Source organism: Schistocerca cancellata, unplaced genomic scaffold (genome assembly GCF_023864275.1).
Source record: "Schistocerca cancellata isolate TAMUIC-IGC-003103 unplaced genomic scaffold, iqSchCanc2.1 HiC_scaffold_782, whole genome shotgun sequence".
In the NCBI taxonomy this organism is placed as follows: domain Eukaryota; kingdom Metazoa; phylum Arthropoda; class Insecta; order Orthoptera; family Acrididae; genus Schistocerca; species Schistocerca cancellata.
This window is the reverse complement of record NW_026046793.1, coordinates 6,241,197-6,264,810: the sequence shown is the minus strand read 5'-3', so window position 1 is coordinate 6,264,810 and position 23,614 is coordinate 6,241,197. Positions and strand designations below refer to the sequence as shown.

The 23,614-nt window shown below is 43.9% G+C and overlaps 1 protein-coding gene across 16 annotated transcripts in view; it reads left to right on the top strand.

The window, feature by feature from the left end:
- LOC126143126 (disks large homolog 5-like) overlaps positions 1 to 23,614 on the top strand; it is a 556,312-nt gene that overhangs the window by 39,638 nt on the left and 493,060 nt on the right. For 5 of the 16 annotated variants that reach the window (XM_049915335.1, XM_049915334.1, XM_049915333.1 and 2 more), the window contains exons 6-7: positions 7,048 to 7,248; positions 20,268 to 20,456. The exons of the other annotated variants lie outside the window; for them this stretch is intronic. In XM_049915335.1, coding sequence (XP_049771292.1) covers positions 7,048 to 7,248; positions 20,268 to 20,456 — 390 coding nt within the window. The remainder of the gene's footprint in view (positions 1 to 7,047; positions 7,249 to 20,267; positions 20,457 to 23,614) is intronic. 16 annotated transcript variants of the gene reach the window in all.

Here is a 23,614-nt window from a genome sequence, read left to right as displayed (position 1 = left end):
CGGTTGTACCGAGCCCTTGTGCAGTCCCGGCTTGATTATGGGAGCCTGGCCTATGGGTCTGCGTCCCCCTCAGTGTTGAAGTTGTTAGACCCCATACACCACTGTGGGGTTAGGCTTGCCACTGGCGCTTTTCGCACCAGCCCCGTGGATAGTCTACTGGTGGAGGCCGGGGTTCCCCCGCTGCGGATTCGCCGCCATCGTCTGCTCGTCGACTATGCTGTCCACGTTCATTGCTCGCCAGATCATCCCAATCGTCGCCTGCTTTTCCCTGCTATGGTCCTCCATCTGCCCGAACGGCGACCTAGGTCTGGGCTTTCCGTCGCTGTCCGCGTTCAGTCCCTGCTGTCGGAATTGGGTTCATTCCCTCTTCTGCCTCCCTTCCGGGTCCGTGCACCTACGCCTCCCTGGTGTTTGTCCCGGCCGTCCGTCCGTCTGGACTTGGCACAGGGACCCAAGGACTCGGTTCCGCCTGTGGCCCTCCGTCGCCGTTTTCTTGCTCTCCTCGCCTCATTTTCGGACTGTGAGACTGTCTACACTGATGGTTCCCTGGTTGATGGTCGCACTGCCTACTCTTTTGCTCATGCTGCTCATGTTGAGCAACGCTCCTTGCCGGCTGGCTGCAGTATATTTACTGCAGAGCTGGTGGCCATATTGCGCGCTCTTGAGCATATGCGTTTCTGCTCAGGTAGGTCCGTCGTCATCTGCAGTGACTCCCTGAGCAGCCTTCAGGCCATCGACCGCTGCTATCCCTCCTCTCCTCTGGTGTCCTCCATTCAGGAGACTGTTTCCGCCATTGCCCGTTCTGGTCGTTCGGTGGTCCTGGTTTGGACGCCCGGTCATGTTGGCATCCCATGGAACGAACGTGTCGACAGGCTGGCCAAAGGGGCGATCGACGCCCCGGCTTTGGAGGTCGGCCTTACGGCTCGCGACCAGCAGATGGTGTTGCGCCGTAAGCTGATTGGGATGTGGGCTGCTGAGTGGCGTGGCATGACATCCCCGAATAAACTGCGGGCTGTCAAGGGGACGACCGATGTGTGGCGTTCCTCCCTGCGGGCTTCTCGCAGGGACTCGGTAGTCCTGTGTCGGCTGCGCATCGGCCATACATACCTGACGCACGGCCATCTGTTGCGTCAGGAGGATCCCCCCCTGTGTCGGTGTGGGTCCCGGCTGACGGTCGGCCACATTTTGCTGGAGTGTCCTCGACTGCGCACACTCCGGCAATCTTTTAATCTCCCGGGCACTTTGGCTTTGGTTTTATCTGACGATGCCTCCATGGCTGATGCCGTTTTAAATTTTATCCGTGGTAGTCCGTTTTATGGTTCGATTTAGGGAGGTCCTGCACCTTTCCTTTTCTGTGTCTTTTGTCCTTGTGTCTGTTGCTGTTCTGCTGTGTCGTGAGATGGTTGGCTCTTTCCCTTTTTTGTTCTCGTGGTCAGTCAACCAGTCTCCGGCCGTCTTCCTTTCTTCTGCTTCTTTCTGTCTGGTGTTCCTCTGTCCTGTTCTTGTCTGTAATGTTTGTTGCTCCATTTGTGTTCTTTTAGCGCCTGGGGGGTCGTCTCCTCCCCCTTTGGTTTTTACCTGCTCCGTAGATTTTCGGCTCGCCTGATTTTGGAATGGGGGACTGATGACCTTCGCTGTTTAGTCCCCCTTAAACATCCCAACAACCACCACCTAGATTGTGGCAATTTTTTGTGGAGATTATAATACCAGACCTGATCGTATCCCCAGCAAATAAAACAAATTGCATTTATACACCAAGGCAATTACTGATCGCAAACTTTCACTTGGCTGCCGGTTGTAGAATGCTGGGAGTAGAGGCTCGCATACGGCTCGTAGCACATTGGCTGTTGCGACAAGCTCCACCTCCTTCTCATAGGACAGCCAGCTTACAGCTGCAGCTTATAAAAGAAATGGAATAAGCATCACCTTAATGTTTGAGTAATTGAAAACAGTTATTACTACAATATAAGTATTACTTCCAAAAACAATGAGGAATGTGTAGGTAGAACTAAAATCTTACAAAACTAGTTGCTTCCACTGCAGTTGTCCATGGTTGTGTCCATGCTAGTGGACAGATTCGGTGGTGCTGGATGGACACGTGTTAATGACAGTGTTGTCAACGGCAATTTTCATCACACTGATGCGCCTCCAGTAATCTTCCTCCAGCTCTCACATTTTCAACAGTAAGGTTCCCACCCTCACTGGTGATAGACTGATAGGCAGCATTGGCGAGATTTGACATGTTTCCGGCAGAGATATCCGAGGTAGCATAGTGGTTTGCAATGTGGACTCGCATTTGGCAGGACGACAGTTCAATCCCGTGTCCAGCCATCCTGATTTAGGTTTTCCAAGATTTCCCTAAATCGCTTCAGGCAAATGCCGAGGTGGTTTCTTTGAAAGGGCATGGCCGACTTCATTCCCCATCCTTTCCTAATCCGATGAGACTGATGACCTCGCTATTTGGTGCCTTCCCCCAAATCAACCCCCCCCCCCTCTCCCCCTTCTCAGCAGAGATATCCCTCATAACATTTTGTTCTCTGAATTGTCGTTTCAGTTTGGCCTGTGCAAACTCGGTTGCATTCAGATTGCAGTTGTATGGTGGCAACTAAATAAAATTTAATGAAAACAAAATATGATCCCTTTCCACAAAACAAATAATTAACAAACTTTATACTCAACACCCCTTCTGGCTGCGTTTCTGCCATTTACAAAATCAAGCTGACTCGGACATAAGTTGCAAATTCCCGTATTGCACAAACTTTCTCATGCATACATTTGCATAGTTCTAATGAAATATCACATTCTCAGCTTATGTATGCCATTCTCCATCCATCCGTCCATGGCTGTAGTTTCAGTTCATACAAAAGATGAATACTTTACGGTCCGTAATTCAGTTTCACAATGCCAGCACCGTTACTGTTTGTTTTAAATAAAAGTTTGTATCTCCAGAAGTATGGAGGTTATTGATTTGAAAATTTAACACTATGGTTGTGTTATCAATAGAATTTGGTATACAAAGTATGAAATAGATTAATATTTAATAGTACTACTTAGATTCGTAGAGGGTATGAGGAATGTATTGCATGCAGCTTTAGTCAAGGACATGGCTCGCACGGCCCAGTAGCCAGTGTGTGAGAAACAAAATCTGCTCTCCTCATGGCTCCATGCCAAGCTACGCTTTCAATGCAAGATGACAACTCATAATACAAGGGAGGATTGAAAAGTTTCGGAATCACCACAAGAGTTCAGCACTATTACAACACATATCACATATATTCATTGGACTGTTGCCTGTAAACACGTGACACATCAGTACTCTTGGGGAAAAAACTGTTGTGGTAATGTGGCTCTGTTGTTGTTCCTGCAAAGTAATTTGCGAAGAGTAAAAAATTGAGATTCGAGCAGTTATTAAGTACTTTGTACAGAAAGGTATGAAAGCAAAGGCATTGATGCCGATTTCCAGAATACACTGGAGGACTCTGCTCCTTCATATACAACAGTTGCCAAGTGGACAGATGAATTTACATTCGGTCAGGAGTGCTTAGATGATCCGCGCAATGGTCAGCCGAGATGTCATTACTCCAGAAGTAATTGCAAAAGCGTGTGAAATTGCTCACGCTTGCCAGATGTCATCTGAAAGGGCATATCGTATTTTAACTGAAGAATTAGAAATGAAAGAATTATCTGCAAGATGGGTGCCGTGACTCTTGACGCTGGATCAAAAACGCACGAGAATGGACATATCAGAACAATGTTTGGCCTGTTTTAAGAGAAACGAACAGGATTTTTTCACCGGTTTGTGACCGCAGATGAAACTTGGGTGCACTACTATACCCCAGGAAGAAAGCAAAGGCAACTCCTTCAGGTCATGGCATTAGTGTTCTGGGAAGCAAAAGGGATCCTGTTTGTACTTGTAGATTATCTCCCCACTGGGCAAAAAGTTACTGAAGAATACTATGCTATTATCCTGGACAAATTGCAACAAAAAGACCAAGGAGGAAAGTTAGCAAGGAAGAAAGTGATCTTCCCTCAAGACAATGCGCATCCGCACACATGTACCATCACCATGGCAAAATTACACAAACTAAGGCATTAATTGTTGCCACACCTGCCTTATTCACCTGATGTAGCTCCACTGGACTTCCATATCTTACAAAAACTGAAACTTTTTCTTGGTGGATGAAGCTTCACTTTAAATGAAGAATTGATGGCCGGAATTGGCAACTGTTTTGCAGGCCTGTAGGAAACTCATTTTTGAGATGGGATCAAGGCAATGGAACATCGTTGGACCCAGTGCATTAACCTACAAGGAGACTACACTGAAAAATAACAAACATTTCAGTGATGTAAGTACTTTTTTTTTCTATTTCGTTCTGAGAACTTCTCAAACTGCCCTCGTAACTTGCTGTGGTACAATCAGATGGCAATTTCTCGTCGTGCCTACTGATCTGCTGTACAGTGCTGTTCACGACACAGTCCATCAACCACAGGTATTGTTGATGAGCAGCGGACATGTTGAGCATTTACAGTAATGCTGCAGGCTAAAGCAATGAACTAAAATTTGTACTGTACTGAAATTGGAATCCTGGGTTTCCTGCTCACTACACAGACATGCTGATGTTATGCCAAAGTTGCCGCTGCTACCAGAGCTGCAGTGAATACTCTCGTAATCTCCCTCCCATATACAAATTCCAGTTCACACCTCAGCCCATTGCTATTCCACTTCTAAACTCGCGTCAGTATTGCAGAGGCTCTCCAATATTGGAATAGTGCCTTGGCAGTGAGTGAAATGGGATTAATCCTGCCTGTACATCGTGTAAGTTGATGTTTCTGCCTCAGCCTATATCATTACTGTAGATATAGGTGAGGAACATAAACTGTATGTGATTAATCTTGAGTGCTTGTTATAAAGATAATCTTTACTGAAAATTGATTGTTGTGCTAAGTATTGCTTTTATAACAATGAAAACAATTTTTGATAATGGAATGTAATTGAATAGATAAGATTTACTCGTCAACCAGTGGCAGAACACAGATGGAACACAGCATCTTTCCTTTCCATCCCGTCCGTCAAGTCTTCCCTGACACGCAGTTCTGGGTGATTTTCCCCAAATCTGTGCCTTTTCCTGGACCTCTCCAGTCCTTTTCCTTCACCTCTCTTCCTTCCCCTTCAGCTCTTCTGCCTATAGGAGCAGCCTCTGCCTCTGAAAGCTTGCCTAGCAACCTAATTATTGCTTTTGTATCGTACAAAGTGCTATCTGTTGGTTATTTTGCACACTTTTTGGTTTCAATAAAACCCTATGTCATTTCAAGCATGTGTAAATTTTTACATCACTACCTATGTTATTTTGCGAAGTATTGAATTTTCAAGTGTTAAGACTTTTGGCTAACCCTGTATTATTAATAATTAATGTGTACTGTTCTTCTGAGTCGGCACCAATTCACGAGAGAAATCGTATATAAAATAATAAAAACATGTCACTGAACAATTATTACTGTCAGTCGTGACTAATGCGTGTGGCCAGTGGTTGAAAATACTGCTACAGTTGTAAGAGTCTTTTATTTAACACACGACCAGTTTTGAGCTATTAATATGCCCATCTTCAGTTGTCGTACTGGAAACAGTAAGAGACTGGAAATAATTTTTACACTCGGAAAACGCACAAAGAAAACAAAAAATCCATAAATTTAAAAACTGGCGGTCGGGCTAGGTGCCGCGAAACGTAAATCGGTGCCAAAGTGACGTCGGGCAGCACTACGGAAGACTGCCCGGGTAAAGAAATGTGTAAATAATACCGGAACACTTACGCTCGGTACTGTGACCCCGAGGGCCGTGTCGGACGAGTAGAAGACGTGGTGTGCTTCCGATGGGCGCAGGTAATACGTTACATAAATTTTATGTCACAGCTTCCACTCAGTTTTACTACAGTTCTGTGCTGCCTCGGTCGACATCTTTCTTTACCGTGCGTAATGCACTGTTAACATTTTTTGTGTAATGTTTTTTAATGTAAATCACCAATTCAGATTGGGAATGGCCGGGCTAGTGGTCTCGCGTTCTTCTTCCCGCCAATAGATGGCAGTACTTTTGCCACTCTGGTTTACCAGTTTGCTTCCTCCTTCGTGCCTGCTCTACTCCGAGCTGTGCACTCGTTGGTAGCACACGGCATCTTGTACTCGCCACTGTGGCTCTCGGAGTCACTGCACCGAGTGTAAGTGTTCTGGTATTCTGTGCATATTTCTTTACCCGGACAGTCTTCCGTAGTACTGTCTTGTGTTACTTTGGCATTGACTTAGGTTTCACAGCACCTGGCCCAACCAACAATTTATAAATGTTTTCAAATTTATGGATTTTTATGTTTGCTGCTTGTAAAAATTATCTCCTATAACTTCCTATTTTCAGTACGACACCTGAAAAAGTGGTCGTGTGTTAAATAAAATGACCTTGCAACTGTGGCAGTATTTTCAGCCTCTGGTATAATTCTCAGTTGTGGATGTTCCTCCGACAGGATTGATTGTAGTGCGTGTGGATTAAGTTTTGAGAACAAGAAACGGTAATATTTAGTATCGATATATTTTAGGTCGGCACCGTAACTGGCGAGCTTTTAAAATTACCGTAGTTTTACAGGATTGTGCTACCTGACCACGAAATTGTTCCACTTGACCTCCTGTAGGCATTACCGGAAACGTGCAGTGGTGTTACAGTAAACAACTAGAGTTGTGATTAAGGAAAGTGCATCACACTGTGAATTGCTTTAAGACAGTTGTGCATATACTGTCAAGTGGTTCAGCATGTCCTCACAAAATATCACGGTGAGATCTCGTGATAAGCTGACTACAGTGCCGTCACCCTCAGGTGCAATAATATTGTTTGACTAATACTACTGATAAGGTTGTCGATTGACTGTTTAGTGGGCAGTGACAGCTGTCCTTATACCAGGGATGTTGCAGCTGTGTCAGATATTTAGCACGGTAGCTGGAAAGAAAGCAAATCAATTTGTAATTATATACTTGAATTTTTTGCAATGTAAATGTTCTGTCCATTTTCAGCACGCATTATCAGATTCAGCAGACATAGAAGTTGTAAGAGAATGGGCAAAGCTTCAAGTTACGAGACAGACTAGTGATATAGTCTGCCGTTCACTGAAGGAAATAATTTCGGCTGGTAGCTCACTTCGTTGCGACAGAGACTTTCTCCGTGTTGTTCTACTTGATGCTGAAAAGAAACTTAATGCACTTGATGAAAGATATGTAAGTATTAGCTTTTGTCCTACATACACATTACATATGTAAGCTGAAATAATATACCATTGGACATATGCAGTGCATAGTTCTAGTAAGTAACTACTAAAGCACTGAGTGGTCTGTATTTCCAAATACTTACTTCTATTCTTTCAAAGTGTTGTTGTTGTTGTTGTTGTTGTTGTTGTTGTTGTTGCCGCAGTCTTCAGTCCAGAGACTGGTTTGATGCAGCTCTCCATACTGCTCTATCCTACGCAACCGTCGTCATCTCTGAGTAACTACTGCAACCTACATCCTTCTGCGATTTTTACCCTCCATGCTTCCCTCCAATACTAAATTAGTGATCCTGTGATGCCTCAGGAGGTGTCCTACCAACCGATCCCTTCTTCTAGTCAGGTTGTGCCACAAATTTCTCTTCTCCCCAATTCTATTCAGTACCTCCTCATTAGTTACGTGATATACCCACCTAATCTTGAGCATTCTTCTGTAGCACCACATTTCGTAGGCTTCTATTCTCTTTTTGTCTAAACTATTTATTGTCCATGTTTCACCTCCGTACATGGCTACACTCCATACGAATATTTTCAGGAAAAAAGACTTCCTGACACTTAAATCTGTACCGATGTTAACAAATTTCTCTTCTTCAGAAACACTTCCCTTGCCATTGCCAGTCTACATTTTATATCCTCTCTATTTTGACCATTGTCAGTTATTTTGCTCCGCAAATAGCAAAACTCATCTACCACTTAGTTTCAAGTTTCCTAGTCTAATTCCCTCAGCATCACCTGATTTTATTCGACTAAACTCCATTATCCTTGTTTCGCTTTTGTTGACGTTAATCTTAAATCATCCTTTCAAGACACTGTCCATTCCGTTCAGCTGCTCTTCCAGGTCCTTTGCTGTCTCTGACAGAATTACAATGTCATCTGTGAACCTTAAAGTTTTTATATCTTCTCCATGGATTTTAATACCTACTCCGAATTTTTCTTTTCTTTCCTTTACTGCTTGCTCAATATACAGATTGAATAGCATTGGGGATAGGTTACAACCCTGTCTCACCCCCTTCCCAACCACTCCTTCCCTTTCATGTCCCTCGACTCTTATAACTGCCATCTGGTTTCTGCACAAATTGTAAAAGCCTTTTGCTCCCTGTATTTCACCACGGCCACCTTCAGGATTTGAATGAGTATTCCAGTCAACATTGTCAAAAGCTTTCTCTAAGTGTAAAAATGCTAGAAATGTAGGTTTGCCTTTCCTTAACTTATCTTCCGAGATAAGTCGTAGGGTCAGTATTGCGCCCCCCCCCCCCCCCCTCTCTCTCTCTCTCTCTCTCTCTCTCTCTCTCTCTCTCTCTCTCTCTCTCTCTCTCTCTCTCTCTTTCATCCACTGTGCTGCTACCTCTGGTTGTTACGGGAGGTGGAGGGTAAAGTGTTGTCGCTCCGTCAACAGTGTTGCCATTCTTATTACTCCAGTTACACTGCTTATGAAATCTAGAAGAAATCAAAGGTGAGAGTCTAGTTGCACCAGTGCCGATACTTTTGAATTTATTCACCATTCCTGCTGAATAGACGGCAAATGTTAGATTTGGGATGATGTCGTGCGCTTGAGTAATCCAGTGCCTGTAAATATTGAAATATTCAACTTTTTAGCTTCTTGTGATTCCTTGTAAGGTCTACTGTATCATTACTCCTTTCAATACTTATTCCCATGTTAGCCATAATGGGGGGAATTGAGTATGGTTTGTAATAGACAGCATTTAACTAACTCACAAACACCTGTATATTTTATACTGTGTATTTTTCATGTAGATTTTACAAAATACTGCTCCATTTTCTCAAACAGAGATTTGTACCTCTCACAACTGTTTGTCCCAACCAGAGAAGGGACTGTCTAAAAAAGTAACAGAAAAATCATGGAAATTTGCTTTTTATTTTGCAGTACTGATTCTGACATATCAATGATTATACTGGTTGTTACATAAAACTGCAGTTGTTCTGTAATAAGTACATGCTGATTCTTAGAAGTCTTTGGAATGACCTTTTTCACAAAATTCCTATCATGTACTAAGCAACATCACATCTTTAAATAGTGATCAGATATTAAAATACATTTACAGCAGTCTTCAAAAGTTACAGAAATCAGATAAGCTACACACAGTCCCCACAGTCTCAATGTGATCAGAGAATGGAAACGTGGTCCAAGTAGTCTGTGTTCTTATCATCTTTGAAACTGACTAAGTTCAACCGTGGGTGATTTTAAAGCACCTGTAATACATTAAAAAATGGTGACGTTGGTTTATCTGTCAATTCTCTACAAGCTCTTGCAAATACATATACTTCCTAATCCAAGATACTTACCTGCTATAAACTTCCAGCTTCATTTCACATTCTGATATATCACTGGTACATGTGGACAGGTAGGCATCATATTTCTGTGTGTTTGTGGCACAGACAATACAATAGTGTACGTGATTAGGTCCCTTAGCTGACAAAACTGGGAAGCTGCCACATCATAGTATAGGCACAACTGTTGTGGCATGACCAAAGATGTTGAGTCTGATCTGTGGGTGACCAATGATATCAGGTAAGCTATTGGTGCAATATTCACTGACATATATTTGTTATTCTCACTTGTGCTATCTTATTAAAAGTAGAGGATCGAAACTCTTACATCATAAGACATGCTGCATGTAATATTAGAAACTACAGTACAAAGTCCATCTACAGAAAATTATGTTGGGCTTCTTAATGAGGTGTGCCAGTCAGTGTAGAAAATGAAATAATACTGATGTAGTAACAAATGGTATGACCCGCCAGGTTAGCAGAGAGTGCTAATGCGCTGCTTCCTGGGCTCAGGTAGACGCACCAGCCCCAGATCGAATCTGCCCAACGGATTAACGATGAGGGCTGGTGTGCCAGCGAGCCTGGATGTGGTTTTTAGGAGGTTTTCCACATCCCTCTAGGTGTAAACCAGACTGGTCCCCACGACCCACCTCAGTTAAGACACGCAGACATTTGAAACGTGTTTGCACTCATTCATGATTTACACTAGATGCAGACAGCTGGGGTACACTGTGTCCTGGGAGGGGGGGGGGGGGGGGGGTTACGGGGTGGCGGCAGGAAGAGCCTCCGGCCAAATCAGATAGTCAGCACTCCAACTCTGTGAAAGGTGCGGGACAAGGTGCAAGCAATACTAAGTAACAAATGGTACATTAGAACCAGTTACAAATTTTATATACCATAGCCAGTACAGTTATTTCAACAATATATGACAGTACCGATGTTGGAATCTACAGGTGTTGTCTGAGGGAGGGGGACCTACTTTAGATTGCCTGTATGAGGAATCTAAATTACTGTAAAAGTAAATGCAGAAAGAAAGTATTAGCTACTGTTTTGTGGAAGATAGCCTCATTTACAGCTTATATTTGAAAGTCTTGTAGTACCAGCTGATTCATAGCTCTTACATGTCATGTTACATGTACAAATGTAACATTCATTGTCTAAAAATATGCCGGGCATAGACGTGGGGCATATTAGTCACACTAAAAGCTAAAATCTCCATTGGTAAATTATTAACAGGAGGATCATATTTTCCTCAAAACTGTAGCTACTACTTCCATTTCGCATAAAGTTGTTGTTATAAGCTTTAATCGCCAATAATTGCGTGGATATTCAAACACACTCACTTGGAAACAATAGCTGGTTACATGACAACAACTCAGTATCTCTCATTCGACTGCCGTGCCGTGCCGTGACACGCGGCCAGCGCCGTTCGTAGCTAGGTGGCGCTCCCACGCTCAGCCGAGTTGCGGAGCGCCTCTATCACCATTTGCGCGTGCTGTCATGGCGGCACTGTTAAATGTCGTGGCACTGTCACAACACTTTTCTCCCCTTGAAAAAAAAAAACACTCACTTCCTTGGAGACATGGACAGTGAGGAGACATCCGTGGCCTCTTGTGAGGCCCCGAGAACATCCCACGGAGAGACACGAGAGTATGGTCGAAAATGTCCAGGACGGAAGCTCGTCCGTGGAACGTGCCTCCTGGACGAGATGATGGGTGAAAACTCCGGAGCAGCATCCGTAGGTGTCGTGGACCTGGGGGTGTGCTCCAGCGAGATGGGTCCCGGAGAAGGCGGCGTATTCGGAAGCGGTAGAGATGTCGGCTGCATAAACACGTACGGTAGATCGGCAGCAGCTACAGGACTGGCTTCTCGGGCTGGTGGAGGCGAAGGAAGGGGCGGTGGCACCGGCGTGCCCACCACTCGTGGGCGCATCTGGTCGTAATGGCGAACAACCGTGCCGTCGTCCGTACATATTTCACAAAGCCAGTGGCCGCGAAGAGCCTTGACCACCCCTGGAATCCATTTAGGGCGAGATCCGTACCCTCGTGCCCACACGTCGGCACCCACCGAGTATTTTCCCGCACTAGGGGACACAGCACAAGGCCTGACAGGGTGAAGCAGGTGCAGTAGAGTGCGCGGTTGGCGGCCGTGCAAGAGTTCAGCAGAGGCGTGAAGCGATAAGAACTCAGAAATTGCAGCAGAGCGTCATCTGTGGAAAAATCACTAAGGAATTTTTTCATCTGGCTTTTGAAAGTGCGGACAAGGCGCTCGACCTCCTCATTCGATTGCGGATGGAAGGGCGGTGCTGTAACATGACGAATCCCTTGTCCAGTACAAAAATCACGGAAGGTCTGCGAAGAGAACTGAGGGCCATTGTCCGTGACGATCGTGGATGGAAGACCTTCTAGCGCAAAGATTTTGGTCAAAGCCAGCATCGTCGCCGCAGTGGTGGGTGACGCATACCGAACAACAAATGGAAACTTCGAGACGGCGTCGATCAACAGTAGCCAATAAGTACAGAGGAAGGGGCTGGCAAAGCCAGCGTGCACCCGTTCCCATGGCTGTGCCGGATCAGGCCACGGAGAGGGCATTGTACGAGGTGCAGCCAGTCGTTGAGCACACTGACCACACGCAGCAATCGTGTGGGCGATGTCCAAATCAATACCGGGCCAATAAACGTGCCTGCGGGCCAGGGACTTAGTCCGAGAAATCCCCCAATGGCCTTCATGCAATAGTTTGAGAACATCTTTGCGAAGAGAGGCTAGCACCATGACCCGTGGAGATGCGCCATCCGTGGCCAGAACACCACCACCATCACGAACAGATGAAGGTGCAAGGCATGGTAGTTGCGAAGGGGATCCGATGCCCGGCCTTTGGTCCTGTCCAGCCAACCCCGTTGAACAAAACCGATCACCTGACGCAGGACCGGGTCCGGCGCAGTACCTGACGTGACCTGCGAACCTGTAAGTGGAAAACCCTCGACCGCACGACGTTCTTCCTCATCAATGTGGAAACAGAGTAGTTCATCACGATCGAAAACCGGGTCGGGGCCCATCGGCAATCACGACAATGCATCAGCGTTGGTGTGCTAGGCCGTGGGGCGATAGTGAATCTCATAGTGAAAACGAGAAAAGTATAAGGCCCAACGTTGCAGGCGGTGAGCTGCCTTATCCGGAAGAGACGCCGATGGGCTGAACAGAGAGACCAGTGGCTTGTGGTTGGTGATGAGGTGAAACTTAGAACCATAAAAAAAAAGCGCTGAACTTTTATAGAGCATAATGATAGCGAGCGCCTCCTTTTCGATTTGAGAGTAACGCCGTTGCGTATCGTTGAGGGTCTTGGAAGCATAGGTGATGGGTCGTTCCGACCCATCCTCATACCGATGGGCGAGAACAGCCCGTAGGCCATACTGTGATGTGTCAGTCGCCAGAACCAAGTGCTGACACGGACAGAATGTGGCAAGACAAGGCGCCGACTGCAAATGAGCCTTCAGGCGGACAAAAGCCTGCTCACACTCGTCGGACCAACAGAAAGGGACGTTTTTGCGTAACAGCTGATCAGAGGATGAGCTACCGCCGCTGCAGATGGATTGAATTTGTGATAATAAGCAATCTTGCCTAGAAACGCCTGAAGTTCTTTGACCGTAGACGGCCGGAGTAGAGGGTTAATGGCCGCAACGTGCTGACGTAGAAGACGTATACCCTCACGGGACAAGTGGAAACCAAGATATACAATGGAGGGTTGGACGAACTGTGACTTGTCCAGATTGCACTTCAACCCAGCCGAATGCAAAACCCGAAACAGTGAACGCAAATTGCGAAGGTTCTCCTCAGTGGAGGCCCCCGTAACAACAATGTCATCCAGATAGTTGATGCAGCCGGGAACGGAAGCCGTGAGCTGTTCCAAAAACCGCTGAAAAATGGCCGGCACGCTAACGACGCCAAATGGTAATCGCTGGTACTGATACAACCCACAAGGAGTGTTGATGACGAGAAATTCCTTGGAAGAAGCATCCAACGGCAACTGATGGTACGCCTCCGATAAGTCAAGTTTGGAAAAGAGCTGGCCCCCAGTGAGCTTGGTAAATAACTCCTCAGGACGGGGAAGAGGATAAGTGTCAGTGAGGCTCTGAGCGTTGACAGTGGCTTTAAAATCGTCACACAATCGCAGACTCCCGTTGGGTTTAGAAACCACCACGATTGGCGATGCCCATTCGCTGGAGGTAACAGGAAGGAGAATCCCTGAAGCTGTTAACCTGTCTATCCCAACCTCGACAGGTGCACGCAACGCCACCGGAATAGGGTGTGCCCGGATAAAATTAGGGCGAGCTGTAGGTTTAAGAGTAATGTGGGCTTTAAAATCCTTGGCACGACCCAGACCAGCAGAGAACACGGACGGAAATTCAGAACACAATCCATCCAGCTGTTGATACGGAATATCCTCAGAGATGAGGTGCTCATCATCATCAACGGAGAACCCGAACAACTGGAAAGAATCATAACCGAACAGGTTTTCAGTGCCCGCATGATCCACCACATAAAACGTGAGGGGCCTAACAACAGACTTGTAGGCAGTGGAAGCATCGAACTGGCCAACGATAGGAATTTTCTGTTTATTATAAGTTCTCAGATTTCGCGTAACTGGAGACAAGGGAGGGGAGCCCAACTCCAAATACGTGCGAGAATTAATGAGAGTTACTGCAGAGCCAGTGTCCACTTGCATGCGAATGTCTTTATCCAGAACACGAACAGTAACAAACAACTTATTTGTTTGAGAAAGCACACAGTTAACATCCGTGTCCGATGCCTCGTCCTCGTCGACAGGAACTTTAGGGGACCGACATACAGAAGCAATGTGGCCTTTTTTCCTACACGAATTACATGTGGCCCAACGTTTCGGACACGTGGCCCCGTCATGCTGTGCGAAACAACGTGGACGAGAAGGAAGTGCGGAACGAACCTGTTTCTGCGGTTGCTGTTTTCGCTGCGAGCGACGCGGCCCAACGCGACGTTGTTTACGTGAGTGAACCGCCGCCACATCTTCGTTCCCCTGTGAAACAGGCAAATTGTCCGTGTCGAAAGTTGACTGTACAGACGTTCAATCCCGTCTCCAGCCATCCTGATTTAGGTTTTCCGTGATTTCCCTAAATCGTTTCAGGCAAATGCTGGGATGGTTCCTTTGAAAGGGCACGGCCGATTTCCTTCCCAATCCTTCCCTAACCCGAGCTTGCGCTCCGTCTCTAATGACCCCGTTGTCGACGGGACGTTAAACACTACCCACCACCACCTTGACTGTACAGCGCCTCCGTCACACCACACGTCTATTTGCGCGCCAGCAGTGTGATCCACTTCAAAGGATTGAGCGATGCTTAGAACTTCAGACAATGACGGGTTTGGCAGTTGTAGGGCACGTTGTCTAACTTCTTTATCAGGAGCAAGCCCTAGAATAACATCCCTAACCATTGAATCAGCATAAGACTCGTGTTGAGTGTCCGTGACAAACTGACTCAGACCGTGTAGTTCCGCCACCCGAGCCCGGTAAGATTGATTGGGCTGTTTACGACACCGGTAGAACGCCACGCGGGCGGCAACGATGTGGGTGTTTCTGCGGTAATAGTTAGACAATAAGTCACACATTTCTTGGAGGGACAGAGAGGCAGGTTCCCGCAGAGGGGCTAACTGAGATAGCAGCTGATAGATCCGTGGGGAAATCCAAGATAGAAATAACGAATTAAACATAGGAGTGTCAACAACGCCGAAAGCCGAGAAGTGTTGCCGCAAACGCTTCTCATAATCCTCCCAGTCTTCAGCGGCCTCGTCGTAAGGAGGGAACGGAGGCGGAGAAGAGGAAGACAGACGATGAGTAAGCGACGACGACAACACCTGAACAGCAGCAGTCAACTGTGTTTGCTGTTCAATGAGTGCTTGCATAAGCTGTTCCGTGTCTGCCCCGTCACGAACACACAAATCCACAACGCAGTGAAAATATCCGACCTCGTCGCCAAAAAGTGTTATAACCTCTAATCACCAATAATTGTGTGGATATTCAAACACACTCACTTAGAAACAATAGCTAGTTACACGATAACAACTCAGTATCTCTCATTCGACTGCCGTGCTGTGACATGCGGCCGGCGCCGTTCGTAGCTAGGTGGCGCTCCCGCGTTCAGCCGAGTTGCGGAGCGCCTCTATCGCCGTTTGCGTGTGCTGTCGTGGTGGCACTGTTAAATGTCGCGGCACTGTCACAACAGTTGTAGTGTGGTTTAGGTGGTCCGTACAGGCAATCCAAAGTAGGTCCCTTCTTCACATAACACTTGCAGGTTCCAATATCTGTACTGTAATATATTGTTGAAATGACTAATGACATGGTGCAACCAACTATGGTTTTCCTGTTTCATTATAACACTGCATGGTGAAAAAAGATTCACCTACTGTGTGTGTGTGTGTGTGTGTGTGTGTGTGTGTGTGTGTGTGTGTGTGTGTGTGTGTGTTTGAGGGAGCGAGAGATATTTATTTTAATACATCAGTATTATTTTATTTCCTAAACTTACTGGCACACCTCATTAAAAGGCTTCTGTGGTTGGACTGTACCACAATTTCTAATATTACACGTGACATAATATCTGATGTAAGAGTTTCAATCCTTTACTTCCAACAAGATAGCATGTGAGAGAATAAAAAGCTTATGCCAGTGAATATTCCACCAGTACCTTACTTAATGTTATTGACCATCCACAGATAAGATCGTAAACATCTTCAGTCATACCATAACAGTTGTCCCTATACTATGACATAGCTAAAGGACGTTATCACATACATTGTTGTATTGCCTTTGTGCCACATACGCACCAAAATAAGAAGCATACCTGTTCACATGTATCGACAATGTATTGGAGTGTGAAAAGAAGCTGGAAGCATAAGATATGTAAATAACTTGGGTTATAAAGTGTATGTATGTGCAAGATCTTGTCAACAATTGACGTATAAACCAATGTCACCATTTCTGAACGTGTTATGGGTGCTTGAACATGACCCAAGGATAATAAAAAGAATACAGTCTACTTGGACCATGTTTTCATGCTCAAAACACTGGACTGAGTTTACCCTCTTCAAAACAACAAACTGTGGAGCTCTGATTGTGTGCCTCTTCCTGTTGGCGTGGCCAGCAATGCAACATAACCAAAAAAAGGTTCATGCAGACATAAGACCAGCTGTGCAAGATGTCTTTAGTGCTTTTGAAAGTGAAACCTGCATTGCCAGTTTGTCAAAGGATAAGTTTTGGTCCTGTGTGAAATCCACCAATGGATCAAATTTATCATTTGTAGATAGCAACTGCACAAAAATGGAAGATGGAAAAATTCTAGAGTTAGAAACAGTTACTCAGATCACATGTTCTCCACATTCACTTCCGTGCACACATTGACATATATGCATGTGACATGTGTAAGCAGGAGCGTTTGTGGAATGGAAAACTAAGAGTCAGGAGGAGGGGGCGAGGGTCCAGTGGACATTATGAAACAACTATTAGATAATACCTGTAGCCTCTCTTAAAGTAGTTAATGACAGACCTGTGGAACAATGAAAAACCTGTGATTACACACACACACACACACACACACACACACACACACACACACACACACACACACACACACACACACACACACACAAATAAATATACATAATCTCCTGAATATTTATATCACTAACCTCAGTTTGTTGATTAATTATAGATCATGTTTCCCACGTATGACTTTCTGGAAATGAATATGTTGTCAGTGACTGTACATCCTCTAACACACAGTAAACAACTGTTTTTCGATATCTGAAGGAGCATGAGAAAATTATCATTTCCATAATTTTAGGGGGCTCCGGACAGGTTGATATCTTAATTTCCATTCCCCCCCCCCCCCCCCCCTCTAGTCATGGTCTACAGAATTTACCATTCCCAATAATAAATAAAACACGTATTATCTCCTTAGTTCTGGTTTATTCATTTGTTTCAACAAAACATTGTGCGAGTAACCATGTATACGAGGGGCATTTGAAAAGTCTGTGCATAAATAAAAGCTACTTATGTGTTTGGCGTAAACCTTTGTTTTTCGAAATAGTCTCCTTTTAGACTTATGCACTTCATCCAATATGATTCTAATTTGTTGATCCCTTCCGAATAATAGGAATTATCCGTATGCAAAACAGCTATTAGTTCCTGCAATCACCTCCTCGTTTCAATAAAATCATTGTCCTGCCAGCTATTTCTTCAAATTGGGGAACAAATAGTAGTCTGGAGAATAGGGGGGATGTGAAATGAGTTGGAATCCTATTTCCATACTGCTGAGGTGTGTGAAGGTGTATTGTCGTGATAAAAAAGGACTTTTTTGTGGTCCAATTGCCAGCGTTTTTCTTGCAGCTCGGTTTTCAAACAGTCCAATAATGATGAATAATATGCACCTGTAATAGTTTTACCTTTTCCAGATAGTCGAATCCCAAAAGACAGTCGCCATAACCTTTCCGGCCGAAGGAATGGTCTTTGCCTTTTTTGGTGCACATTCTCCCTTGGTAACCCATTGTTTAGATTGTTGTTTGAGCTCAGGAGTATAGTAATGTATCCATGTTTCATCCACAGTGATGAAACGACAGTTAGTCCTGTGGATTCTTCCTGAACGGCTGCAAATCATCCTTGCAATGCTTCGCACAATTCAGTTTTTGGTCAAGCGCGAGCAATCGCTGAACCCATCTTGTGGATAGCTTTCTCATGTCCAAATATTTATGCAAAATAATATGTACCCATTCATTTGAGATGCCCACAGCACTAGCAATCTCACGCACCTTATCTCTTCTGTCATCCATCACCATATCATGGATTTTATCAATGATTTCTGGAATTGTAACCTCCACAGGGCATCCAGAATGTTCAGCATCACTTGTGGCCATATGGCCACTCCGAAAATTTTGAAACCACTTATAAACTGTTCTAATCAAAGGTGCAGAGTCACAGCAGTGTTTATCAAGCTTCTCTTCAGTCTCCTGAGGTGTTTTGCCTTTCATAAAGTAATGTTTAATCACCACAAGAAATTTTTTTGTCCATTTGTTTGACAATGACTCCACTTCCTTGATTCACGCGAATGTCAAACACAAAGAAATAGACCAATATGGCTGAAAAGATACTACTAACTGAACATGACCTCGATACGGGCCAGTGGTGCCATCTCTTGGACTTTGCACGGACTTTTCAGATGCCCCTCGTATGTAATAGTTCTCAGATTGAAATTTGATTTTTGAATCCCCCACCTCTGAGAGCAATTATTTAGGAGGTAGTGATTCAGTAGCTTTCAAAACACTTGAGGAAGAGAAGCTACGTGGAGAAAACGTAACGATCACCAAGCAGGAGTGCAAAAAAGCAAATGGGTATGAGGCTATGAGGACTGAAAACTGCATATAAGGGAAAGAAATTGGAAGATGGCTGACGATTAGATGGTAAGAATAGACATGAAAAAATCTGTCAAGGAAAGAATTCAAAACTATTATGGCATAGCAGTAGCATAGAAGATATTAGAAAAGCTGTGTGGGCAGTTTTGTTTCACTTCTTCAAGAGACAATAAACCCAGTCATAGGCCTTCCAGAAAGTGATTCTATTTACAAACCAGCTATTTCTTTTGCAAGTAGAAATCTTGAAAGAAACTTCCAAGGATTTGTCAGATGTAAGTCCACTGACGAAAATCACTCCCAAAATCCTAACGAGTCCACGAACAGTGTAATCTGGGAGAGAATTCCCGAGAGTTTTGGTGGCAATCGGTATACTGCATTTTGGTGTCTTGGATGCAGTGACAACATTCAGTGAAGGAAATGTTGCAAGATATGAAGTACTGAAAAGGCTGCTTGAAACCTTTGGTCATTTTGCAGTAAAACAAATGTTAAATTTAGATAAAGAAAGGCTTTTTGTGTCTGAGAACTGTTTGAGACTTTGAAACAATGGCAAGACAGGGAGGAAAAAGGATATTGCAAGATGAAATGGAAGAGGATGCAGACAACCCAATGTATGGAGCTGGGAGGCATTGACAACTTTAATGGCTGTTTTCTGTAAGTTGTATTTTTCAAGAAAAAGTGTACTTTCTTAGTTTCTATTAACCAGAATTTGTTCAAAATTATGGGGTATACTCATTGGAGTATTGTGCATATTTTAACACGGGGATTTTCGTATTTTGTAAATCTCAAAGAAGTTAGCCTTATGTACATCGAACGGTGTAGAAAGTTTGTCTACTTTTCACAAATATAATTATCTTAAAAATAATCAATACTTTCAGAAATACCTTTGTTAGTGGCTAGAAATGTGCAACCCAAGGCATATTTTCTTCAAATTTTTATTCCCAATAATTGCTGAAAAAGGTACCTTTTATATGAATAAATATTACATTGTTTAAGATAGGGATTTTTCCAATCTGCCCAGAACTCTTTAAATGAAGTAAAATCATATCAGCCATATTATGTCTTATGTAACTGTGTAAAGTTTGTGATTGCTATTTGTCCTGTGGTTAATGCTTTCTCACAAAGGCGACACTGTGTGCAGTAGAATCAACATTCATTGGTGCTGAAGAAATGTAATACTTGCCAAGAAATAACTCCTGTTCCTCTATACCTGCAACAGCTGAAATGAATATTGTTTTAATGTATGACCCTTTTTTTCCAGAAAAGTGCTCAGAAGGAATTAATGAATTTAGCTAGCGATTTGTCTCATAGCTGGCACAATATTGAGAAAGCAGCGGAAAAAGCTAGAAGGAAACGTTCACAGGTAGACATAGAAGCCAAGGAAGCACCAAATCATCTCACAGAACTAATGAACCAATTGAGAAGAGCTTCAGCAGAGGAACTTAAAGCTGTAAGTTACTCCTTCTCTTCCATGCAGATAAGCGGGTCTTGTATAGCTTTCATGTTGCATGATGCATATGTAGTTACACCATCATTTCTGTATATTTGATGTGGGAGAAAAGTAATGAGACTGATTTTTTATGTACCGTAGTTTTTATTTTTTCAGTCAATAATATTGCCCAAGGGAACTCCCTTGGGCAACTATACACTGGCAGTCATTGTTCCCACTCTGGGTTGCAGTGCTCTCGGTCACATTCTTCTGAATGTTCCTGAATCCCAAAATGTCATTTTAAGACATTTTTCAATTTTGGGGAAAAAATCAAAAGGACTCAGTTCAGGTGAATAGCGGGCCACAGAACAATATGAAAGCCTTTTTAAGTAAAAAAATTCCACGATGGAAGTGGCCGCATGGCATGGGGTGATCTCACGAAGCAGCATCCACTTGTGTGCAATGTCCAGTCTCAGTTAATAATTCTCTCTTTCCTGAGCCTTTCAACTTTAGCTTTGTAAAACATTTGGTTGAAAGTTTGTCCTGGAGGAACAAATTCTTTATGCACGATAGCCCTACTGTCAAAAAAGCAAATTTGCTTTGTTTTGATCTTTGATTTGCTTATTTGAGCTGTTTTTGGTCAAGTAGATGTGTGTGTGCCACTCCTTACTTTTCCACTTTTTCTCAGGATCCCACTCATAAATCCACGTGATGACTCGACTAAACCATTAGTGTGCCAAAGATTGATGTACAGTGAAAGTGTTTAACAGGTCACCCATCATCCTTATTGTTAAACTTCAGTCTGATCTCACAAGAGCACGCACACTGAAGTGTTTTTCTTGGTGTTTTAGGGTTTCGTGTAGCTGCTGGCTCGCACCTTGTACTTGAAACTGAGTCAGAACACTTAACAAGATCTGTTACCCGACGTAACATCTGAAGTATTTACCTTTTCCTTTTAATCGAGTGCTACAGTTGATTTTCTTGAAGTCGGGGTCCTGCTAATCAGTGCCTCAGAAATCCTGTGTGTTGCTGAGGAAAGGCTCGACTTCTTAACATTCTGAAGTTACTGGAGCAAAAGAAGAAAACTTACTCATATCATAAAAAGCACGTCCTCTAGTTTCAGACATATATTTCCTTGAGTAGTTGTACGGCTCATTAGTGTGATTCACGAATTAGAGAAGAACACAACTTTCATAAGACATATGCCTTGAAGGCTCAATATGACAGTCCAGATTGCAGTATATTTCAACTGTCGCAAAACCATCCTGTCTCTCGTGTTAATTTTTGGAGAGTGTGGTTGCTCTTTGACAGTCAAGCCACTGCCAAGCCACCACCACAAGAATAGAATATCAGCTTTCGAAATGTGGTGCTACAGAAGAATACTGAAGATTAGATGGGTTGATCACATAACTAATGAGGAGGTATTGAATAGGATTGGGGAGAAGAGGAGTTTGTGGCACAACTTGACTAGAAGAAGGGATCGCTTGGTAGGACATGTTCTTAGGCATCAAGGGAGGACCAATTTAGCATTGAAGGGCAGCGTGGATGATAAAAATAGTAGAGGGAGACCAAGAGATGACTACACTAAGCAGATTCAGAAGGATGTAGGTTGCAGTAGGTACTGGGAGATGAAGCAGCTTGCACAGGATAGAGTAGCATGGAGAGCTGCATCAAACCAGTCTCAGGACTGAAGACAACAAGAAGATATTTGCATGCAGTGGGGAAGGGTAAAAAAAAATTAGATATTTGGGTAGCACATGGCCCAAGCCAAAATCACAAAATTGAGTGGGTGGCCATATATGCATCTCCGCTTGTGTCATCAATTAGCTCATGAACAACACCGACCATTTGTATGTTGTTGTTGTTGAGAAATGATGTCTTTATGCTAACTTAAGGAAAACGCAGCAGCTACTCACTGTACAAGACGTGCATGCATCCACAAAAGATAATGTTATGCATCTGGTAGAACAATGACGGTATGGTGTACTACAAATTGCTTCGCTAAGGCGTAACCATTACTGCTGACATTTACTGACAACAACTGAAATGTCTGGCAAATGCAATCCAAGAACAATGACCGGGAAGATAGCGTGATGTGATGCTACTCCACAGTAATGTCCTCCTGCATTCTGCAGGACTGAAAAGTAATACTGGAGCTGGGTTGGAAAGTCACTCCGCACCCACCTTATTCACCTGATTTTGCGACCTCAGATTTCCACGTTCTCTGCTCTCTATCAAACAGCTTTCAAGGTACTCCCTTTCCAGATGGAAACACCCTCTGAGCATGGCTCGACTAGTTCTTCACCTGATAGCCACATGATTCCTACAGTTTAATTGGAAAGTTACCCTGGCATTGGCAGACTGTTGTAAACATAGAAGAAGAATATGTCAGTGATGACTAAATCCTTGTTACGTGTATCTGTTGTGTTTAATAAGCTTAGGTACAAATGCTATGAACTTACGCAGCAACCTAATAGTATGGAGGTTAGTGCTTAATGAAGAAGAGATTGTAGAAAGTCAAACAATGGAAAATTCAGGTTGGAATGCAACAGTGTTATGAAAGAGATAGTTGCTTCTCACCATATACCGGAGATGCTGAGTTGCAGATAGGCACAAACATAGGTTGTATTTGTGTGTGGAGAAGAGGGAGGGGGAGCATATTTTTGATAAATATCTTGTTGGCTGAAAGCTGATTTTCTGACAGTTTTTTTTTCTTGTGCCATTCTGCAACTCTGCACCTGTGCTATATGAGTAGCAGCTGTCCTTTCCATAATATTGTTAGATTTTAGAAAGTGTTGCAGGTGTCACTAAGTGGAAGGAACACCTTGGCATTTTATAAGAAGCTGGAAATTTAATTAAGATATGAGGATGGTTTGAAAAGTTCTCAGAATGGAATAGAAAAAAAGTACTTACATCACTGAAACATTTTTTCATTTTTCAATGTAGTCTCCTTGTAGACTAATGCACTTGGTCCAACAATGTTCCAGTGCCTTGATCCCATCTCGAAAATGAGTTTCCTCCAGACTTGCAAAAGAATTGTTAATTCCAGCTATCAATTCCTCATTTGAAGTGAATCTGCGTCCACCAAGAAAAATTTTTAGTTTTGGGAAGAGATGGAAGTCTGTCAGAGCCATATCAGGTGAATAAAGTAGGTGTGACAAGAATTTATACCTTAGTTC